At 38.4% G+C, this 24,210-nt stretch overlaps 1 protein-coding gene across 4 annotated transcripts in view; it reads left to right on the top strand.

Annotated features, from left to right (window-relative positions):
* Positions 1-6,539: 6,539 nt before the first annotated feature.
* GLRA2 (glycine receptor, alpha 2) overlaps positions 6,540-24,210 on the top strand; it is a 171,455-nt gene continuing 153,784 nt past the window's right edge. For 2 of the 4 annotated variants that reach the window (XM_014544312.1, XM_014544313.1), the window contains exons 1-3: positions 6,540-7,191; positions 8,033-8,101; positions 9,270-9,403. In XM_014544312.1, the coding sequence (XP_014399798.1) occupies positions 7,124-7,191; positions 8,033-8,101; positions 9,270-9,403 (271 nt within the window). In that variant the 5' untranslated portion in view covers positions 6,540-7,123. The remainder of the gene's footprint in view (positions 7,192-8,032; positions 8,102-9,269; positions 9,404-24,210) is intronic. The other 2 variants (XM_005871879.2, XM_005871878.2) reach the window with 1 other exon arrangement.

Raw genomic sequence — 24,210 nt, 5'->3', positions numbered from 1 at the left:
CTGCCTCCTGCACGCCCCCTACTGGGGATCGAGCCCGCAACCCAGGCATGTGCCCTTGGCCGGAATCAAACCTGGGACCCTTCAGTCCACAGACCGACGCTCTATCCATTGAGCCAAACCAGCTAGGGCACATTAATAAGTCCTTTCTTAATCTCTATTTTTTCAAGTGAGGAAATAATGCCCATATTTTAGGATGACCATCTCTCTGCAGGAAGTCCCATAAGACTTCACGAGGAGACCTGATAAAGGATGTTGATATATTAGAAATCCTTCAACACTTTCCCTGAAGAAATTGACTTTGGGACTCTTAATAATGGGCTTTCCATCTGTCACTTGTGTATATGTGGAATTCAATATAATAGGATCCAAAATGTCATCAAGAAAGTGACACTTACTGCAAAGGAATAATAAACATAGCTATTAAAAATAGTTGTGGGCATATAGTAGATTTTAAGTGACTTGAAAAATAGTATCAATCATATATAGGATGAGAAATAAGTTTATTCACTTGAATAATAACTATAAAAAGTATGACTGTCAGTTAATAAACATGTTGACTTGGGAAAATTGATCAACTTATATGAACTTGAGATTCCTCATTGGAAAAATATGGCAATTAATCATTGTTCTGCCTACCACATGGTATGGGTATTTTGAAAACTGTAAAGCATTATGTATACATTAGAGGTTATCAGTGTCAGTAAATAATACTGATTTCTTTTTAAAAATATTTTTATTTATTTCAGAGAGGAAGGGAGAGGAAGCTTGAAACATCATATCGAGCTTGCAACCTGGGCATGTGCCCTGACTAGGAATCGAACCATGACCTTTCTGCTTCATAGGTTGATGTTCAGCCACTGAGCCATGCCAGTTGGGCAATACTGATTTCAAATGATACTTTTGAACATATGAAATGTCTTTATTTTTTTCTCTTATTTAGAATTTTTTAATAGTAGCATCATATAGACTAAATATTGTGTATTGATCCTTATGACACTACTAGTGGCCTGGTGCACGAATTCATGCACATTGAAAGGAAATTAATTATAAGAAATATTTTAATATCGCTATTTGCCCTTTCTCTATAATAGAAGTGTCAACCAAATTCATGATCAATAATGACAGATTGAAACACACGAGTGCGATTGGCGCCAGCAAGAGCTTTGTATGTATAGTGCATGCAGGAGTTAACTTAGCCTTTTATATATATAGATAAACTTGCTTAATTAGACCTGCTTTCTGATTTAGCTAAACTTTTCCCAGCCCAGTGAAGCACCCCAACTCGTTTTTCAGGTAATTGTCAGTAACACAGCAGTAAATATCAACACAAAGCAGATTATTATTATAGATCACACAGGGAGAATAAATGGTAAAATATTTAATTGCAGCAGTGTTTGACTATATTCTGTATAGTGAGAAAACCTGAAGTTATTTTCAAGGTTCGCCATTTCTTACTTCTTTTCAGTCAGGTCAATTTCTAAGTTTTCTAAATCTCTGTTTTCTGGCTAATGAAAAGAAAATAAGATTCCACCAAGTCTCCTATCTACCTACTCCAGGACTTCTGTGAGGATCAAAAGAGATGAGGCATGGGAAAACACTTCACAGACATTTGGTTAAAGTGTAAAATGTTTCTATATGGCTATAAAGCAAGTTGTGTTCCTGGGCTGAAGAAACTCCAAGGAGGTGAGTCGCTAGGGAGAGGAAGCCAGATATTGCTACATGATGTCATTACCCAGAGCCCACAGCCACCGTTTCTGGGCTGGGCTGGGCTTTGGGCTGCATTTTGTGCCATGGGGTCTTGGCAGTGTTGGCTGTGATTTGGTGGGGTGTCATTCTGAGGTGGTGGTGGGGCCTGTGTCCCACTTGGGGGAAGCCAAGTGTTTGTGGGTGCCAGGTCCATGGTGCCATTTCTCTGTAAATGGCCAGTGCATGTCACAGCAGCTCCTGCATTGAGCATCTGCCCCCTGGTGGTCAGTGTGTCATAGCAACTGGTTGGACAGTCGGACACTGCATATTAGCCTTTTATATATATATATACACTAGAGGCCCGGTTCACGACATTCATGCACTGGGGGGGAGGGGGGAGGGGCGATGCCTCAGCCCGGCCTGCATTCTCTTGCAGTCCGGGACCCCTTGGGCTAAGCCAGAAGGTGGACATCCCCTAAGGGGTCCTTAGCGCTGCTGTGGAGGCAAGAGAGACTCCTGCCACTGTCGCTGCACTTGCCAGCCTTGAGCCCGGCTCCTCCTGTGGGAGTGCACTGACTACCAGGGAAGAGCTCCTGCATTGAGCGTCTGCCCCCTGGTGGTCAGTGCACATCATAGTGACCATCGTTCTGCTGTTCAGTCAATTTGCATATTAGCCTTTTATTATATAGGATTATTATATAGGATAGGATGGGTCAGAATCTTCTCATTTATCTGATAAGAGTAAAAAAAAATGCCTCAATCAGTTGTAATTTGGTAAACTAGAAGCATAGGTGGATTTGACTTCAGGATTCTATTGCATTGCAAATATGACCTTTCCAAGCTCTGAGACTTACTGTACTTGAAAGTATAATTGTCCAAGGGACAAAATCAAAACATGAATTTCAGTAGTCAATAGATGTTAAGAACTTAAAACACATCCTCAGCTATGATTTAATATGACTTTTAAGAGTATTCCATATAGAAATATTTTATGTAACAATATTACCATCACCTTACCATCTGTATTTTAGATATTACAAAAATGAGACTTAGTGGGATTAAAAGACTTGTGCAAGATCACATAATTGATTGGTGTTATTCATTCTATCTAAATGAATCAAGCACATCAGATTCATAATCTCCTACTTGTATTTTCATCTCATGCTATAGACTCCTGAGCCACTGAGCTTGGTTTCCTTTCAAATAATCATAGTTCTTAAATTGTTCATTTCCTCACACATAATTTTTGACAGAACTACATATATTAAAGTATATTGTTTTGTTTAAGTAGTACTTCTGGGTGCATTTTAAATATTGTATCTTAATCAGCATTGATACCATTCTGATTATTATCATTAACATTGGATGTATGGGGATACAATAGTAGACCAAAACAAATGTTGTCCCTGTCCATTACAAAGCTTATTATCTAAGCAATTAATCATACACATGTATATATGCAATGATGACCAGCTCTTTGAATCAGAGTTGCTGAGTACTCAGAGAGCATATAATAGGGAAAGTTAGTAGAGTCACGTAGGTGATGGAAAGCCTTCTTGAGGAAATAACACTTGAGCAGAGATTTGAAAAATAAGCTAAAGTGAACAAGACAAAATGGGAGGCATGAGCATGCCATGGGATTAAGCAACATGGCAAGCATGAGGGACTCAAAAGAGACCAATATGGCTAGGGGGAAGAAATGAGATGAGTCGGGTATGAGATGAAGGATAATGTAAGCATAGGCCAGACCTTGTAGAGCTTTTAGGTCACATTACATTTTCTTGTTCTACCCAAAGACCACTGGAGAGTCATAATGTTAATCAAGAGGTGTGACATAATCAGGTTTGGATTTTTGAACAGTCATTCTGGCTGCAGTGTAGAGAATGAGGTGAAGGACGATGTGCTGTTGGTCCAGGTAGATCAGTAAGGTAGCTATTGCTGCAATAGAAGCAAGAAATAAAGGTAGGTCAACTGGAGTCATAGTGGTTGAGATGGAGAGAATGGTCAGATCTTGGAAATATTTGAGAGATAAAATCAATAGGGTGATAAATGAATATGGTGGATGATGTAAAGGGAGTCTTAGAGATGATGCCTTGGTTTTTGGTTGGTGACAATGAAACAGGCACAGTAGAATAGAAACATCATTTGGAGGAAGTATTAAAGATTTGATTTTGAAATGTGGAGTTTGAGGAGCCTTTGAGACATTCAACAGGAATTGTATAGGGAGCAGTTAGATATACAGGTCTGGATAGAAACACATATTTGTATATCATCTATATAAAAGGATATTGTAAGTTATGGATGGGCATAATATTGTATACTAGTAAGTGAGTGTAGTATAAGAAGAGAGGGCCAAGAATATAGCCTTTAGGAAATTCAACTTTCGTAAGCCAGGTAGAAGAGGATATGTCTGCCAAAGAGATAGAACAAGAGGCAAGCCATGAGTTCACTGTGTCACAGAGTCAAGGGAGGAAAGTACTTTGAGAGCAGAGTGCTGGTTGCTAGGGACAGAGAAGAGGGGGGAGTGGGGAGCTATTAATCAAAAGGTATCAAATTTCAGTGGTGCAAGATGAATATGCTCTAGAGACCCACTGCATGATATTGTGCCCATAGTTAACAATATTGTACACTTAAAAAATCTCTTGAAAAAGTAGATATCATGTTAAGTGTTCTTACCATAATAAAACTTTTTTTTAAAAAAAGACCGAGGTGTTCAGTGTCATGAAACTGTCAAGTATGATGACAACAAAAAATATCCTTTAGTTTTGGTTACATGGAATTCAGTGGCAGACTTAGTGAGAGCTATTTCTGTGAATTGATAGAGCTGGAATCCAAATGGAGGAGAGCTCAGAAGTAAAATGAGGAGGCTAGACTAGATCCTCTCTAAAGTTCATTCCAACTCTAAAATAGTTAATTTCATGCTGTTAGCCAGAGTGTCCCTTTGTCACAGGTTTCCCTACCCACCCTACTCCTGGTTAATAAGAAGATTGCTATTGAAAGAAATTATTTGCAAAGACTATCTTACTTTGAGCAGCATTACAACCTCAAATCAATTTGGGACAAATCATTTTCTTCTACTTTCACACACACACACACACACACACACGCACGCACACGCACACGCACACACACGCACACACACACACAACTTTTGGAAAGAATCTTGAGCATAAAAATCTTGTATGGTTTTTCCATAGCACCAACTGGAATTAATTTTATTTTGGGGGTTAGGACTGCAAGGATAAAATCAGGTCTAGAGTTTCCATGTGGGTGAATTTGGAAGTGAACAGATTCGAAGCTACAGTCCAGAGATGTCTCAAAACTACACTACACTGTCTTCCTTTTAAATTGAATCACTTTTTCTGGGCTTTGAGAGTTAAGAGAACACATCTCAAAGAATTGATTTTGTATGTAAGCAGAATGCTTGGGCACTGCTGCTTTTCATTAAGGAGAAGTTCCTATATTTTCACTGGCTTGGTGGGAAAGAAATCCAATAAAAGGGTGTACAGACCGTTGCTACTCAAAGTGTGATCAGTGGACCAGTTGCATGAACCTCAGCTAGGAACTTGTTAGAAATGCAGCATCTCAAACTACCACCTCAAACCTACTAGATCAGAAACTGCGTTTCAACAAGATTCTCGGTCATTTATATTAACAAGAAAAGGTGAAAAGAACTCACAATTCCTTCTCATATTTTTTTCTACTTTTTAAAAATATGAAATTCTTTGTTACTCTCCTATGAAATTCAAGCTGATCTTGGGGAGATTCATCATTTATGGACTAAAAATTAATCATATTCTTTTTTAAAATTAAGACCTGCAGTGGAGTGCCAAGGTGACTAACAAGGTAATTTTACAGACAAATGTAGCTTATTCACCCAGCTCGTGGTTAAACATGCATTTTTCAGTTCCCCTTACCAGAAGCTGCTAATTACTTGCACTGAACTATTTACCTTTCCTCTTTTATTATTAATAACACTTATAATTTTAATTTGAAATAGCAAGATTACCTGTCATGCTATTTTCTGTCTCTTTAGCCAATTTAGAAGAACTTCACTGTATTACATGACCCTCCCTAGTGATTAACATCTGGAATGGGCAGATGAAACCACCCACAGTCTCACCCTTCCTCGCTCCATTTCTTATGCGGAGCCCTACTCTAACCTTTAACCAGGGCAGGAAAAGATTGCTACTGCCCCCTTCTGGCCCATTGTATTTTTTCTTCTTCTACAAATCTGAAACTTCAAGCGGATGCCCAAGGATTTTGAGCCACTGAAGAAAACTCAGCGGAAGGGGTTTTCCCTAGTAGAAAGGTAAAGAGATACTTTGGGAACAGGCGGCTAAAATCAAACGAAAACACCCAATGGGTGAGGAAGGTATAAAGAGCTTCTAAATTAATGTGTCAATCCCCACGAATCTTTCCCTGCACACGGGCTTCTCTATGCCACGGAAATATCCCCTGCTCTTCAGCACAGGACTCCCCTTCGCTTCCAGGTTCTACTCATAGTGGACAACCCACTCCCCTATTATAATTCCAGTACTCCAGATCCTGTTTTGTGCTTCCCCCAATTTCGTTTCCCCACGCCTAGACCTCATTCCCTTCTCTTTTCTGCTTCAAACTCCTGTCCCGCCCACCCACCGACAGACTCGCGTTTCCCGGAGCTCAGACCCTCCTCTCCTTCACCCACTCCGTCTACCCTGACCTCTGCTCTTCCTTGGTTGTCATCGCACCCCCTTCAGCACCCCGTAGCTGAGCGGGCAGTCACTCTTCGCCTCTGAATGACAGACATGTCCCCTCTTGAATGCCTCTCCCCGACCCCCGCCCCAAGCGACTGAAAAAGGAAACATGCGCACTTCAGAGCTAGAAGCTGTCCTAGTGCTGAAATTTATAGGCTGGGTAAGATCACGTCTCGGTCTCTTTCTGTAGCCCTCATTCCAGCACAGGATCTCAGCATCTTTGCTCTCTTCTCCCTACCCACTCCAGCTCGCAGAGTTCTTTCGTCTCCCTCATTTACAACTTATTTTAAAAAGAGAACATTTTCCAGAGAAAGGGGATTTGCTAAACAGAAAGGACTTAAAAGCCACAGCAACCAGACTTCCAGCATGGCATTGTCACCAGCCCCCTTTGCATGGTGATGCGATTAAGGTAGCAGCTTTTTTTATTATTTAGGAAAAGCAGCTGGGGGATCATCAGTTCTAAGGCTTTGTCTTTCCGGGGTTAACTGATGGTCCCGAGCCCGGTTTGACCCAACCACGATGCTTAGTACTGGCACTTTTTGTTTTTTCTCAGCAAACTATACAAACCCAAATCTCTTTCTGATTTTCAAGGAAACTAGATTCCTGCCAGGTTTTGAGTCTGGACAATAGACAGATACTTTGTCCTAGCTTCTTTCTGGAATCATTTCGGGGATATTTTCCACAAGATCACAGAAACAGGAATGAACCGGCAGCTAGTGAACATTTTGACAACCTTGTTTGCATTTTTCTTAGAGACAAACCACTTCAGGTAGGTGAAAAGACTTTGCATGTTGATATTTTCCACATGAAAACTGTTTGAAAGATAAGATGTCATACAGTTTTTCTCAATTTCCTATGCCCGAGACCATATTATTTTAATTTTATGGGAGAGAGTTAGATTTCTTTTGTTCTTTTAAAAAGCTTAATTATGGTGGGAGGGGTGTAAATTTTCACAAAGGCAAGTTTTATGGTGTATAACCCCACTCTATGCATTTCAACATATTTTCACAGCCAATGTGATATTAAAGTAGTCTGATGAGTTGCATGCTCTTTAAATTTCTATATAATGGTGAATTTTTTGCTTTCAAATTCTTCTGGAAGTCATTTAAAAGGATCATGTGGTGGAAGTGATTGGATTAATTTGCCAAGATCATGCTCATTTTATATGAGATATAAAAAAACCCTAATTCTTAGCCAACTTGGGACTTCTATTGTATTTCAGCAACTAAATGCATACTATGAGGACTACAATTCAGGAAATTTTTTGAAACATCAGTAACATTTCAAATCTCATTTTGCCACTATATTTTACTGTTCAGTATAGTTGAAATTGATTGCCTACCAAAATGTAATTAAAATGACATCTTTGTATCTATATATGCATGTGAAATAGACTATGAATAATTAAAATAAGTGAGAAATCATTATTTGCATGCTTGCATTTTCTACCTAATTTAAAAATTGTCAAATCAATTGATACTTCAAAATATTAGATTATTACCAATAAATAAAATAGCCAACCTAATGAAAGATAGATAGGAGATGTTCATACAACAAAGTGTAGAACTCTTCATTTAATTTTCACCAAATTTTATGGTATTTTTTCACAGAACCAAGAGAAATGAAACATATAGCAGCAATGCTCTGAGTACTGGGAAAACCCACTACGTTCCTTTCAGGTTCACACCTCCTACTATGATTAAGAAAAACTGTAGGCTGGGTTTTATTAGAATCATCATCATCATCATCATCATCATCATCTTCACCTTCACCACCATCACCACCACCATCATAATCAAATAGTACTTGATTAATCAGATGATTCTGCATATAGGAATGTGAGTATTTCTAGATGATCATATCAATTTTTTAACTCCTACCAAACGTTTGCATCATCTTTGCACTTATATTTAATATTACTTCTTTGAAAAACTGGAAATAATGTGGTAACTTTTTTAGTTATAAAATTAACAAGACTTAAATTATTAAAAACAAAGCTTGTAAAATTTCTTCAGGGTAGAAATCAACATTCAGTCACCACTATATATTGTGAAATAATTCATTTTTACTACAAACTAAATATGCTCTTTTTTTATAAGCCCTTTCAGGAAAATAAAAATTTTCCGACCAACATTCAGTATTTTTGATCATTCAAAAGAGAAAATAATTTAGAAGTTCTTTTCTATGAATACTTTATTCCAGTTAACAATTTAAATGCTTATGTATAAATAACAACTGATACAATAATAGAAGTACAGGCATGCTCATTGTTGACCTATTTTAGAATGAAGTTAAATTTCCAAGTGAAGATTTTCTTTTAGACATCACATTGAAAAGTATTAATAGTTGATAGCTGGAATAGAATCTAGCAGGTGAGAAAATAAGCAATGGGATGATTAGTTCATGCTTACTTTGTTCTGTCTATATTTCTTATAAAAAGTAGAGGACTTATTTTAAGGGCTAAAATGCTGGAAGAATCTTTTTTAAATTCATGAGGTAATGATTTTAAGACAATCACCTAAATTTTAGAAGTTATCATCTTCATTTCTCTGTTGACTCTAGAAAGAAATAACGTCAACTATATGTCCATAAAATCTATACTCTATGCATATTGTTTCATCTTAAACATCTTATGTATGGCTGAAGTTTAAAAACTTAGGAGATATGACTCAGAATTTGTACCTCTCATCATTTAAAGTTAACTCTAGACCAGAAGTTGACTAAAGAGTTTGTAATTTATTTTCTTCTTAGTAACATATCAAATATATTTACAAAACATTCTGTGAGTATTAGTTCTTAGGTGATGAGAATGGAATTATTGCTAAAAAGATTTAATGATGTGTTTAGGGCAGCTTTCTGCAAAGACCATGACTCCAGGTCTGGAAAACAACCTTCGCAGACCCTATCTCCTTCAGATTTCTTGGACAAATTAATGGGAAGGACATCAGGATATGATGCAAGAATCAGACCAAATTTTAAAGGTACGTTTTACTTAAACTTATGTTAAGCCTGTGGGAAATCTTCTAGACATTTAAATATTCTTTAAAAAGTTTTCAGGTCTTTTTATTATAAAATGGAAACAAGTATAGTATTTATTTCAATTTGGAATTCTTTTGAACTAGTCTATTTAATAGCTTTAATTTTACATGTTGCTTGCAACTTTTGAAAACTTTCATTTGTGTTCTGTTTCATAAAGAAAGCTAATGTCAGACATTATTACCACATTCCCTATTTTCTCTTAAGTAAGAGTGTGATTGGAAATGAATACAATAGCAAATGATGGCCTTCACTTGTATGAATGTCTAGCAGGACTCATATAAGATTCAATGGTTACACCAAAATCCTTGGTTTGGGTTTTAAATACCTATTCCCAAAGTAAAGATTAAATCTCAGCATAAAACATGCCATTTTACACATTTTCAGGCCTCTCTAATTTTTAAATATTGTGAAAGGAGGCTCTAATACCACATCAGAAAATTTTGATTTCCTCTTGTTTAAACATTCTTATTGTTTATTTGACATATCTGAAATTAACACAGAAGATAACAGAATTATAAAGTGCACATGTCAAAGATGATACTTTCTTTGTTCAATTAGAAACAAACCAAAAAATTTGGTGTTTTTGTTGAACATTACAAAAATGTAATTAATAGTCTGAAGAAATTATTTTTTAACTTATTTGGTTTATTCTTATTCTGAATCAGAAAAATACTGTAATAAGAACCAATCACTAATAATTGGATTATTTTTAATCTTTTAATTTTTAAATACATATTTTAAATGCTTTAATTTTTTAATATATATATTTTAAATGACAATTGCATTTTATCTTATACTTTAATATAATGCATTGTGAAATGTTTATAATATTTTATGAGGAGAAACCTATTATATTCTAGATGTTATGTCACAGTCCATGCATTGCTTTGGTTCTGCTTATTAGAAATTTAATTGGTTTGCTTTCCTTGAGTTTTGATTAATTTTTATTATTAGCAAATGTGAGCATAAAAACTAAATTCTAAATACATTTCTTCTTTAAATGCTACACCTCTGAATATACCCAGCTAAGAACACATTTCATAAAGAAATACATCAGAATTTTGACAAAACATGTTTTTTATTTATAAGCTATTTCCAAAAGAGACAACAGAACTAAGTTCAAAGCTTGATTTTCCTGAAAACAATTTTCATATTCATCCCATTTCATATTAATTTTGTGATCATTGCTTTGGAAGTCAATATTTGAAACAAAATCCTATGAGTAACAAGAATCAGCTTTCAATGGGACTGCTCATTCATACATTTATTCACTTAGCTATTCAATAACTCTGGAGTCTGAACTATATGCAAATACTAACTCCTGCATGCTTTGAGAAGTGGAAAGATGACACAGGTTTGAGTGCTACCATAAAAATTTTCAGTAAGGAGATTAGATGTTACATGAATATTTATCTATATATCTATATCTCTCTCTATATATATATGAAATATGCAAATTAGGCCGGGACACCATAAGGTAGTGGTTCTCACCCTTCCTAATGCCATGACCCTTTAATACAGTTCCTCATGTTCTGGTGACCCCCAACCATAAAATTATTTTCGTTGCTACTTCATAACTGTAATTTTGCTACTGTTATGAATCATAATGTAAATATCTGATATGCTATGTGTTTTCCGATGGTCGCGACCCACAGGTTGAGAACCGCTGGGGGTCACGACCGGACAGGAGGAGGTTGCGCACGCAGGTGAGGCCTGGAGCAGAGAAGGGGACAGGGACAGGGGGTCCAGCGAGCCACCATGCCCCGCCTTGGGCCGGCCCCCCAGAGCTGGAGCAGACATGGACAGGGACGGGGGGCCAGCCCACAGCCTCCGCGGCCGAGTGCAGGCCCGGAGAGGAGACAGCGGGCCTGCCTCCCACAGAAGCAGCAAGGCTCCCTCCTGCCTCCCGCAGAAGTGGTGTGGCTCCTGTGGGCACAGCGCAGCTCCCAGCAGTGCACTACGGTTCCTGCTGGCTCCCGTGGAAGCGGCAGGTGGCCTACTGCACGCGATATCACACAATGGACTATTAGTAAAATATAATGATACTAGAGGCCTGATGCACAAAAATTTGTGCACTCGGGGGGGTCTCTCAGCCCGGCCTGTGCCCTCTTGCAGTCTGGGACCCCTCGGGGGATGTCCACCTGCTGGCTTAGGCCCGCTCCCCAGGGGATTGGGCCTAAGCTGGCAGTCAGACATCCCTCTGGCAGCCTGGGAGCCCTCAGGGGATGTCCACTTGCCAGTGGGGAGCAGGCCTAAGCTGCAGTTGGACATCCTTAGTGCTGCTGAGGAGGCGGGAGAGGCTTCTGCCACCACTGCTGTGCTGGCAGCCATCAGCCTGGCTTGTGGCTGAGCAGAGCTCCCCCTGTGGGAGCGCACTGACCACCAGGGGACAGCTTCTGCATTGAGTGTCTGCCCCCTGGTGGTCAGTGTGTGTCATAGTGACCAGTCATTCCCAGTTGTTCTGCTGTTAGGGTCAATTTGCATATTACCCTTTTATTATATAGGATAAGCTATATATTACATAGAAGTAAAGTAATTAAGAGTTAAGTAACATTAGAAAGTACAGATAAAATACTACAGGTTTCCAACAAATGAAAAGATGATTTCCTATTAAGCTATTCATGGAAAGCTTTATAGAGAAGGTCCAGAGATGAAAAATTGTTTCAAGTTCATGAGCATCCTGTTTAACAGCAGTTATTATTATTTTCTAGAAATAATTCTTCAAAAGGAGATACAAGTACAGAGAGTGATAAAACATCCATTTTGCCATTGCTACTTTAAGTAACCATATAGGATGAACAATCATTTCCATACACATGCTTTTTCTCTGGTTCTTCTGGGGATGTCACCTTTTGGAAGTGACATTTCCCATTGTTCTAAAGGATAAATAAATAAGGGGGATATCAAGTATAGTAAAGTATGGTCATGTTTTGAGATCTATCCACTACTTGAAGACCTGAACACAGGATGTTTAAAGACTTATAAAAGGGAAATATGTGGATATCATTTAAGACTCCATTATTAGTGGACTTCACTGAGTTTTGTCTCCCTCTCCCTTTATATCCTCATTTCAATGAACCCTGATACTCTTTCATAAATTTTATTTACACAGACAATTTATAACAGATCAATTACCTAACAGTTCCCACAATTCTCGTTACTCTTAGGATCTTGGCTTTTCCTGTATATAGAACATTCCCCATTATTTTAGACAAAAACAATTATCTCTCCTTAGTGTTTCCATAAAACTTTATGTTTAATATGGTTCTTTAGCATACTTATGTTTTATCTACCCACCCCTACACCACATCTGAGAGGGCAGTGAGGTATGTTATTATTTATACTGATGATGCTGATGATGATGATGATGACGACGACAATGAAGAAAATGACAATGATCATGATTAATAAGAAGACAGAAGGGCAATATTTGACCACAAGAATAAAATCAATAGCCAGATATGGGCTGCTGAGGCAAAGGGAATGGCTTTTCTAGAAGTCTTACTAAATAATAGCACATTTCTGTTTCCTTGCTGCCATGCATTGGCAAGGGAGAAAGAAATGCATATGCATAATTTTTCTTATTGGAAGGCATTTCTCCTTCATACTTTCAAGTCAGTAAAATGTATCGCATCTATTCAATGTCCCTGATAGACTCTGAAAGATGTCATAATGGGGATACATATAAGAAGGAAGATGGACGTAAGCTAGAAAAGGGAAGCAGAGACATGATTCAGACTTAGGTCTATAATTGAGAGCCATTCTTAGAAGCTATAGGGAGAAAATAGCTTTTCTGATGTGAAGTATAAGTGTATAAACAAAGTCATGAGTCAGAGTTGCCAATTGCATTACATCTATAAGATCCATAGAGACCTGGGCCAGATCTTGTTAAAACATAAATTTTCAAAATCCTCAGTTCAGATAAAAACACAAGCTATGACTACCTGGTTTTGAAACTATGGTAAATATAGATTTTATGCCAACAGATGAATCTTTTTCCCCACTTGGGTGTTTTGTCTCATTGTCAGTTGATTTATCATGATGTTATTCTATCATTCTATCAGCTATTCCTTTGTCAGTATTATTGTATCTTGAAAATGCCACTTTAAACATTAAGCTTTTAAAGAAGCCAAATGAAATGCTCAAACCCGAGCAAAATGCATTAGTTCTAATTCTCTGTCTTTGAAACAAAGCCTTTATCTATTGTAATGAGATTTGCTTTGAAAATTAAATTAACTTGGAGTTATATCCTAAGTTTCATCCCAATATGAATAAATACATTTCACTATAACATTCATTTTGGAATAGGATCTTGAAAAGATAAAGCCAGGAGATAATTATTCACTTCACTTCTTTGTGCATGCCATGCACACAATTCCCCCCACCCCCACCCATGTCTGGAGACCTAAATCTGAAAGTGTGATGTGTGACATTAAAACCTACATTTGCATGCAATTTGGCTTCCTTCATTTCCCAAGAAGATATCAGCTCAAGAGGTGTTTCAGATATAAGTAGAAATAGATACCCTTCTAGAGCAACTAAAGGTCTTCAGGTTTCTCCCCTTGGAAATTCTCTTATCTGTAGCCATGTAAACCTCAAACTCAAATGTTGTGCTTACCAATCCCTGTAGGGGGTGGCTTGAGCACAAATGTCCATCCAGTAGGGACTCTTGGAAAGAGTGATTTTCTCACTGATAAAGTAGCTATAGTGTGATCACTTCTTTGATCATCCTGGTAGATGTGGGCATCGCATATTAATATGAAGAGTAAAATGTTTTCAAGTATCAGAAGTATTTGACCTGAGTACAGAAAGTAGCAGTAGCCTTCAGGCATCTGAAAGGGTAAAGCCATTTTAGAATATGACAACAGGAGATAAAAGGAGAAGAAAGGGATATTGAAAAGAAAGGGATATTGAAAAGAAAGGCTGTAGATAACAAAGGGAATGATACTGTTTAGGGATGATATTGATGGAGATTTTTTTAAATATCTGAAGTCCACTGTGTCATAATTTATTTTAGCTTTTGTGTTCTGGATGGACACCAAGTAACACATTTGTATATAGTAGGCTACTACTACAGGCCTACAAGGTGCCTGTCAGGAATTTTAGGTGGCATCAAAAAGGAGGCATCTTGCCTGGCTGGTGTGGCTCAGTGACTGAGTATCAACCCATGAACCAAGAGGTCACAGGTTTGATTCCTAGTCAGGGCACATGCCTGGTTGTGGGATCGATCCCCAGTGGGGGGTACATGGGAGACAGCAGACCAATGTTTCCCTCTCATCAATGTTTCTATCTCTCTCTCCCTTCCTCTCTCTAAAAATCAATAAAAACATTTTTTTAAAGAAGGGGGCATCCACACGACATTCTAACACACTCCAGTAAAGTATATTCCAGTAAGTTCACTTTAGTGGAATATGTCTTCCATTCCATGGTGACAGAACAGTATAGTAGAAAGAGCCTTGGACATAGATCCAGAAAACCCAGGTTCATGTCCTGATTCAGCCACTTTTGACCTCAGGTTTTCTTCTGCCTTTGTTACTCATTTGGGTTGTTCTGAACATCAAAGGAGATTATGCATCTGATAGATTTGTTTTGAAGTAGGAAGACCTAAATAATTTGAATTATTATTATTAGTCCTCCATTTGTCATTTTAACCAACACTGATTATATATTATCAAAGCTCACCTTTCATGGCAATTGGGTCTTTATAATTGCTTGATGTTTTAAAAATACGTTTTTATTGATGTTAGAGAGAGAGGAATGGAGAGGGAGAGAGAGAGACATCAATGTGAGAAACATTGATAGCTGCCTCCTGCATACCATGCCCCATATAGGTAGCAAGCCCACAGCCTAGGCATGTGCCCTGACTAGAATCAAACCAGCAACCTTTCAGTGCATGGGACAATACTGACGCTACTGAGACACACCAGTCAGGGCATTGTTTGATTTTTTTTAAATGAAAAAAAAAAAGTCTTGAAAAGTTCTAGCATCTTAGAGTTCAAATACAGTAACAAGAACATAGATAACATGAGTCTCAGCTAGTTCTCCCTTTATTAGTTTGGTGGGAAAATTTTCAACATGAAAGGGCTATTTCTAATCCTAAATATGAAACAAAGAGGGAGCCATTTATGGAAAGGAATTACCTTTATCCATTCAAATTGCATCCCTCATTATTTTTGGACTCTTTAAGTGAACAAAATAAAAGACATGGAACTAATTTCACATAACCCTAAATTTAAGTGAATATATATGACTGTCATTTCTGATGTATTTTCTTGTGCAGTTACTGCAGTTGCAACGGTTGTTACACAAATAAGCTGAATTTATTTCCTATTTTAGAATAGGTATTTTTAAAAGAACATTTGGCCTCTACAACCTAGCAGGTTAAGAGCACTGGAAATGGGAAACCATAACTTAGTTTTGGAGAATGTATTGCATTGCTCCTTAGTTGATTCTGGGTGACTTCATATCTTGAGTTTTTATTATTGAACGAGCCTGAACATTTATCCTGAATTCTATAGTGTTTGCTGCTCCTCCCCATCCTGAAAGGCAATTTAGCCCATTTTGCTGATAATCTGAGACTTTATGTTTTTTTTTAAAAGATAATGGCTTAGATATCAGGTTATATTGGTCCATAATGACTGGATATGATGTGTCCAGCTGGGGCAAGCCAATTTAGAGTGACAAAAAGTCATTAGTTTTTTTTCTTGCTGGTGTTGGATATTTTTCTTGGTGTGTTAGATCAGACACATTTGGAATAGGGTCTTAAAAATGAAAATATAGTTGACCTAACCTCATAATAACAAGGTCATTAGAAGCACTCTGGGTTCTCCTTGGAGTTAACACCTCTTGAAAGAGGCAGTCCTGAGGGTGGCATGCAGCATTTGCTCATTGACTTCTTTTCTGAGAGGGCTACTCTGGACACTTGTGACTGATTGCAGACACATTTAGCCACAAAAAACCCACTAAAGAAAGAGCATGGCCAAAAGGAATAGGTCTCTAAGTGGTACTCTTAAGTGTGCAAAATGTTTAAGAATAAAGTCACTAGGTCACCCTCTTGGAGTCTAGTCTGGCTAGCCAACTAATGTGGTCATGGGGCAAGTACAAGAATGATGCTGGGCACTCTCTGATTCATGCTCTGGCTTGTGTACTCAACATTCCCTTATGAACGTGAATACACCAAATGGTGGCTGTGTTTTATTAACATATTCATCCAAGAGTGCAAAAGAGAATCCTGGATTGAGTCAAAACATGGAAACTCAATAGGCATTTATCACGAATATAAATGGATAAGTCTTGTTTTCTATTGCATCTTTTTCTCTGATGGCAGGGGGTTCACACTTTCTTGAGGAAAAATAAATTACATGCCCATGCATTGTCAAAGCAATAGAGTAAATTTTTGTCAAGGAGCACACATGTGGGCACAAAAATTATATGTAAAGATTTACATCTTTATATTTGAGTCTAAACACACATTTGTTTATTCCTTTAATAATTAGTGAACAATTAATATGTGCAGGTGGTGCCATGTTACTTGCTAAGTATACAGTGGTAAACAGAAATTTAAGTTTTCATTTATATTTTTGAAAATTGGAAGAACATAAGAATTCCCTTTATTATTTAGTGTTTCCATAAGCCAAGAACTTTACAGAGATATGCTTTATTATTCATGAAACCAGAACTACATTTACCAGATTTTAGAGACACAGAACCTAAGACTTGCTGTGATGTGATTTGATTAATGTTACAAAGCAGCTCTATCAAATTGGGAATTTAGAACATCAAGAACCTGAATATTCATGACAATTTTTGTTGTTATCTTTATTTTTCAGTTACAGTTGATATTCAATATTATTTTGTATTAGTTTCAGGTGTACAGCATAGCGGTTAGACAATCATATACTCTACAAAGTGACCCCCCCCCCATATTTCCAGTACCCACGTGGCTCCATACTTAGTTATTACAATATTATTACTATACTACAGGCCTGGTGCATGAAATTTGTGCACAGGTGGGGTCCCTAGGCCTGGCCAGCGATCAGGGTTGATCAGGTTCCCCGCCTCCTCATTCCCTCGCCACCCGCACGCCACCACCATGCAGATCCCCACCTCCCCGCCTCCTCCTTCCTTCACTGCCTGCATGCCGCCACCCACCCCTGGATCCCCATCCCAGCCCAGGACCTGGCCCCAATTGGGTGATCAGGGCCTGCAGGTTGGGGGAAGGGGCCAACCACTACCACAGCGGGCAGGCGGCAGGCCAATTGGGGCCTGCCGGCTTGGGGGGGGATTAGGGGAGGGGCCCAGGAGGTTGGCTGCCAGCCCTGAGGAGGGAGCCGGCCCTCAGTCCCCCTGGGAAAGCCGGTCCACCGCCACCCACCCCCAGTTCCCCGTCCCAGCCCGGGGGGCCTAGCCCCAATGGGGTGATCGGGGTCTGCTGGCCTGGGGGAGGGACTGGGAGGTTGGCTGGCAGACCCCATCAGTGATTGGGGCCTGCAGGCTGGGGACAGCTCCTGCATTGAGCATCTGGCCCCTGGTGGTCAGTGTGCATCATAGCGACCGGTCATTCTGGTTATTCCATTGTAATGGTCGCTTAGGCTTTTATATATATAGATTCCCCATGCTGAATTTTACATCCCCATGATTATTTTGTAACTACAAATTTGTACTTCTTAATCTCTTCATCTTTTTCACCCAGTCCTCCAACACCCCTCCTCTCTGGCAACCATCTGTCTGTTCTCTGTATCTATGAATCTGTTTCTACTTTGTTTGTTCATTTACTTTGTTCTTTAGATTCCACATATAAGTGAAATTATATGGTATTTGTCTTCTTCTGACTTATTTCACTTATCATAATAACCTTTAGGTCCATTCATAGTGTCACAAATGGTAAGATTTCTTTTTTTATGGCCAAATAATATTCCTTTACATATATGTACCACCACTTTTTTATCCACTCATCTGTTGATGGGCACTTGCATTGTTTCCATATCTTGGCTACTGTAAATAATGCTGCAATTAACATAGCAGTGCATATATTCTTTCAAAATAGTGTTTTGGGTTTCTTTGGATATAAACCTAGAAGTAGAATCACTGGGTCATAAGGCCATTTCGTTTTTAATTTTTCTAGCAATCTCCATACTGTTGTCCATACTGGCTGCACCAGTCTGCATTCCCACCAAAAGTGCACGAGGATTCCCTTTTCTGCACATCCTCACCAACACTTGTTTGTTGATTTGTTGATGTTAGCCATTCTGGCAAGTGCAAGGTGATATCTCATCCTGGTTTTAATTTGCATTTCTCTGATAATTAGTGACATTGAGCATCTTTTCATATGTCTATTGGCCATCTATATGCCCTCTTTAGAGAATAGTCTTCCACCCACTTTTAATTGGATTATTTGGGTGATTTTGGAGTTGAGTTGTATAAGTTTTTATAAATTTTGTGTATTAACCCCTTACAGGATGTGTCATTGGCGATTATGTTCTCCTATTTGGTTGTTTTTTCATTTTGTTCATGGTTTCCTTTAGTTTGATTTAGTCCCTTTAGTTTGATTTGCTTTTCTTTTGTTTCCCTTGTCTAGATAGATTAGAAAAATATTAATAAGAGAAATGCCATAAATTTTACTGTCTATGTTTTCTTCTAGGATTTTTGTGGTTTTGAGTCTTACATTTAAGTTTTTAAACCATTTTGAATTTTTTCTTGTGTATGGTGTAAGAGGGTGGTCCAGTTTCATTTTTTTTTTTGCATGTATATGTTCAATTTTCCTAAGGTCATTTATTGAATAGACTATCTTTACTGCATTGTATGTTTGTGCTTCCTTTGTCCTATAGCAATTGACCATATAATTGTGGGTTTATTTCTGGGCTATTTTATTCCATTGATCTATGTGTTTGTTTTTATGCAAATACCATGCTGATTTGATTATTATAGTTTTACAGTATAGTTTGGTATCAGGTAGCATAATAACTCCAACTTTGCTCTTCTTTCTCAAGATTGCTGTGGCTATTCAGGGTCTTTTGTGGTTCCATATAAATTTTTTGATTATTTGTTCTAGTTCTGTGAAAAACACTATTGGTATTTGCATTGAATCTAGATTGCTTAGGGCAGTATGGACATTTAAATGATATTAAGTCTTCCTATCAATGAGCATGCTATATGTCTCCTTTTATTTATAAATTTTTCAAACAAATCTAAGATTTTAAATATGTTTTTATTGATCTTATAAAGAGAGGAGGAAGAAAGAGAGAGAGAGACATCGATGAGAAAGAAACATTGATCAGTTGCCTCTTACATGCCCCCTATTGGGGATCGAGCCATAACCCAGGCATGTGTTTGTGGGCATGTGCCCTGACCGGGAATCAAACCAGTGACCTCTTGGTGCATGGGAGAACACTCAATCCACTAAGTCACATCAGCCAAGCAGAAATCTAAGCTTTTAAATGCCAGTTCTCACTTTACTAAAAACTGAAATATAATTTCTAAGTTGAATGCTATTATCATCCAGGAAAGAAATGGCATACTCCAGTGAGGTATGGCAGGGTTTGGAAAACCAATCTCTAGAAGGATAGTATCATACTCTGGGACTATCAAGAGTAGACCTGAGAGGCAAGGGAGAGAGTGGTTACCAGGACCTAGAGGAGGTGGCTATATATAGGGGCCACCAAATGAGATCTGTGGAGCAATGTAGTTAATCTGCGCTGTCCAGCAGGGAAGAGGCTGGGGGACAACTAGTTTTTACCTCACTCTCCTTATGCTTTCAATTTTCTTGTGGGAGCCCCTTATTGGCCAAATACAGCTAAAAGTCAGGGCAAGCTCCATGATGCAAACCTAGAAGATCAGCTTCCCAGGTACAGCAAAGAACAGAACAGAAAAGAGAGTGTCTCTGGGAATATATGGAAGATAATCAGCACAAAGTCAAGTTATGAGCAAAGTCACCCCTCAGGTGGTCAAGCAGACAGCTCCAAAATTCATGATCAGTTCCGTAAGCCTTCTTTATCAGACTTAAGAAAGAATGGAAATCAGAAAGTCATATCATTTGGACATATTATCCCAATAGATACATGATAATTCCAAAAGGAAAGAAGAGAGAGGAAGATAATGTAACATGATAGTCCTGTCTCCTAGACAGACAGTTGAAAGAGGCACAACCAATGGACGTGGGGGTGGGGGGAGTTCTTCCTGTGGAGTATATGAAAATAATATAATTTCCTTTATCTCTGGTTTAATATGTGTATAAGTTTGCTATTATCACTGTCCTTGCCCCACAGTAATCCCCTCCAGGATGCACATACTGGGATGTGTTATGGGCTTAGATTTGTGCACAAGACTTAATGCCAAGTCTCTTTGGGGCAGCACGACTGCAACACATTCTTTCCCTCTGTGTTCTTCCTTTCTACACAGAGCTGAAGAAGAAGTGTTAGAAGAAGAAAAGATTAGGTATGTGAGGGGGTAGTTAGAAGAGTGTGAAGACAGGAGCAGAGTAGTGTGCGTTTCAAGAAAATGGCGAGTCTGAGGAACAGTTGTTTGTTTTCAATTCTGTGGCTGGTTTGATTAGTGCACCTGAAATACAGCTGCTAATGGCAATTCTACTACTTTAGGAAAACCTCAGTCCACTTTACCACATAATTTTCCTTCATTTTTAAAACCCAAGTGTACAAAGAAGATAATATAATTTATCTTCTGATTTATTTACATTTAAATACTTCAAGATGTTGATTCCTAAGAACCACTTCATGTCCAACAATGCAGTTGAGATTTCTTTCATAGGGCTTTCTCTTAGGAAAAGCATTCTTTGCCCCCCAAAAAGAATGTGTTGAGAAAACAAGGGGGTCTGTTTATTTAGCTTTGAACCTTGAAGTCTCTCAATAGTGAATGATACACACATTTGGCAAACCACACTATAGCAACTCAAGTTAAATGATGTAATTAAGAATAATTTATAAATATACTGTGCAATGTTTCAGATTTCTTACATTCTACATTTTATTTAACTCTGGTTTTAGTACTTGAGCACTATATAGAGTATGACAAATCAAAGGACTTAGGATTTAATACTAAACCAAATTAGCAACCAACCAGATGTGTTTCTTAAACCACATTCTTCAGAACACCTGCTTCAGAGCCGAGAGTCCTGTTGAAAAGGTACATACCTGGGAACCACACTTCTCCAGCTCTACCTCCGCAGAATTACAGAATGATGGGATCTTGAAATAGTCACTTTAACAAATTCATTACTCCCTGCAGTTTAAGAACGACAGGACTAGGATGAGAAATATTTCCCCTTATATCTGAAGGATACAGTATAGTATTTTCCCCAAGATACTGTGTGCTGGTATTGCCTTACCAAAAATAGAGGGGGAAATACCAAATGAGATAAATAAATCTAAACTAAGACTCCTGAGACCTGGTTTGATCTCCAGTTTTGCCAGCTGTGATCAGAAGCATGCCACTGTACCTCTCTGGGATTCATTCTTGTCATCTCTAAAAGGATTTGTACCAAGATTTTTTCCATGTCGCCTTCCACTTTGATAGTCCCTCTCTTTATAGACTGGGGATCGGGCCTAAACTGGAAGTTGGACATCCCTCTCACAATCCAGGACCTCTGGCTCCTAACTGCTCACCTGCCTGCCTGCCTGATTGCCCCTAACTGCCCCCCACTGCCAGCCTGATCATCTTTAACCACCTCTGCCTGCCGCCTGATCACCCCTAACTGCCCCCCTGTCGGCCTGGTCACCTCCAACTGCCCCCCACTGGCCTGGTCGCCCCCAACTCCTCCCCCTGCTGACCTGGGCACCCCGAACTTGCCCCCACCAGCCCGGTTGCCCCTAACTGCCCCCCTGCCGGCCTGGTTGCCCCTTGCTAGTCCAGAAGGAAGTCGGACATCCAGAAGATGTCTGGTCGACCTGGTCTAATTAGCATATTACCCTTTTATTAGTATAGATAATGCTTCTATGGACATAGGGGTGTATCTATTCTTTCTGATTGGTGTTTTGGGAATTTTAGGATATATTCCCAGAAGTCCCAACTGCCCCACTGCCAGCCTGGTTGCCTCCAACTGCCCCCCCCACTGGCCTGGTCACCCTCAACTGTCCCCCTGCCGGCCTGGTCGCCCCACACAGCCTGCTGATCAGTCATTTGGTCATCCCTCACTAACCCCAATGCCGGCCTGGTCTCCCTAAGCAGCTTGCTTTTCCAGTCGTTTGGTCGTCCCTCACTACCCCCCTCCCCTGCTGGCCTTGTTGCCCCACACAGCCTGCTGGTCCTTACTGTTACTGTGACGGCATCCCTGAAAATTTGCATATTCCTCTATTATTAGTATAGATTAATATATTTGTGTATGTCCTTTTGTAAGTTATTGTTTCACCCATAGAAGAACTTGGATGCATCTACTATTCCTAGAGAATCGGCCTCTCCTCTGAGAAATATTTAATTCTGTCCAGAACATTTTTTGTAGTTGAGCATAATTTATTTCAACTCCCAATATTTCAAGGATAATTCATTATACTCTGGGGAGACTCTGGAAACTTATGAGGGAATTACTGAAGAAATCAGCCATTGAAATTTCTTGCCTTGCTTTTGGTCTGGAGTTAGCAAATCCATGTACAGAGGCTGTCTGAGAAAAGCAGCTAGCATGCTTTACTAGGTTAGCATTTGGCCAAAGATGTTTCTCAAAACACCAGTCCCATGAAATATTCTCAGATATAAGGTTGGAAATGTAAAATAAGAATGGAAAATTCTATAAAACACCCTCTGGGTGAGTCCCAATATTTATTAGCATATTAAAAGGTTTTGAGGAAACCTGCAGTAAAAATACACAAATAAATATTTTAAAAACTTTTTTTTACACTGAGGCTTATCCTGTATTTATTTGGTCATAATTCTTTAAATGAGTACCATTTACAGAATACACTTTAGAAAATGTAGTCTTGGTAAGCTCCATAAATCCAAAAATGTTTCCCATGAAAATATATGATGTTGATGGGAAACCTAACTATACATAAAATACAATGATCATCTAGAAAGATAATAATCATAAGAGAGAGAAGGCCCATGCATTCAGTAATGTGGCTTTCTTATTGATACATGGTCAACATTAGCATTCCAATGCCACAAGAGAATTACTCTACAAATGAGATTATTATTGCAGGCTATTTATCTCCTGCTTCATTTACATGAATAAATAAGCAAACTGTGGCATTATGGAAAACAAATATTGAAGACAAAAGAAAAGACAGTGAAACTTTGATCTGATAATCACCTTCTGTTTTAACCTTTATAATTCTTGAAGGCTGAGTGACAAATACACATTTAAACAAGTGACCTTTGACGAACTACAGACATTTCTTTCAGCAGAATATGACAAAGTTTTATGCCTGAATGAAGAATTTCCTTTTAGACTGCCATCTTGTCTTTCATGGATAAACTTGTGGTTGTACAATTTCCATTCATCTGTTTGTTTAAAAAATTTCCCATCACTTCCTTGAAATAAAATTTTAAAAATCTGAATCCATAGTTAAAAAAAACTCATTTAAAATTGAAGTCATACAATATTTATCTTAAGTAACTTGTATAGATTTAAGATTAGGTCTTCATTAGTATTAAAATATATTCTAAGTTGGTCTGCTCAAAATTATGTTTCATATACTTAGATATATAAATTCCCAGAAAAAATATTGAAATTGTTTTCAATAGATGGATGCCAAAAGAGAAATGTACTTGAAATAACACTAAATGTCTTTGGGAAGTGTCATAT

The sequence above is a fragment of the Myotis brandtii genome, unplaced genomic scaffold (genome assembly GCF_000412655.1).
Source record: "Myotis brandtii unplaced genomic scaffold, ASM41265v1 scaffold359, whole genome shotgun sequence".
NCBI classification, from domain to species: Eukaryota; Metazoa; Chordata; class Mammalia; order Chiroptera; family Vespertilionidae; genus Myotis; species Myotis brandtii.
Note: the sequence above shows the minus strand (reverse complement) of the source record. Positions and strands in the feature narration are given on the sequence as shown.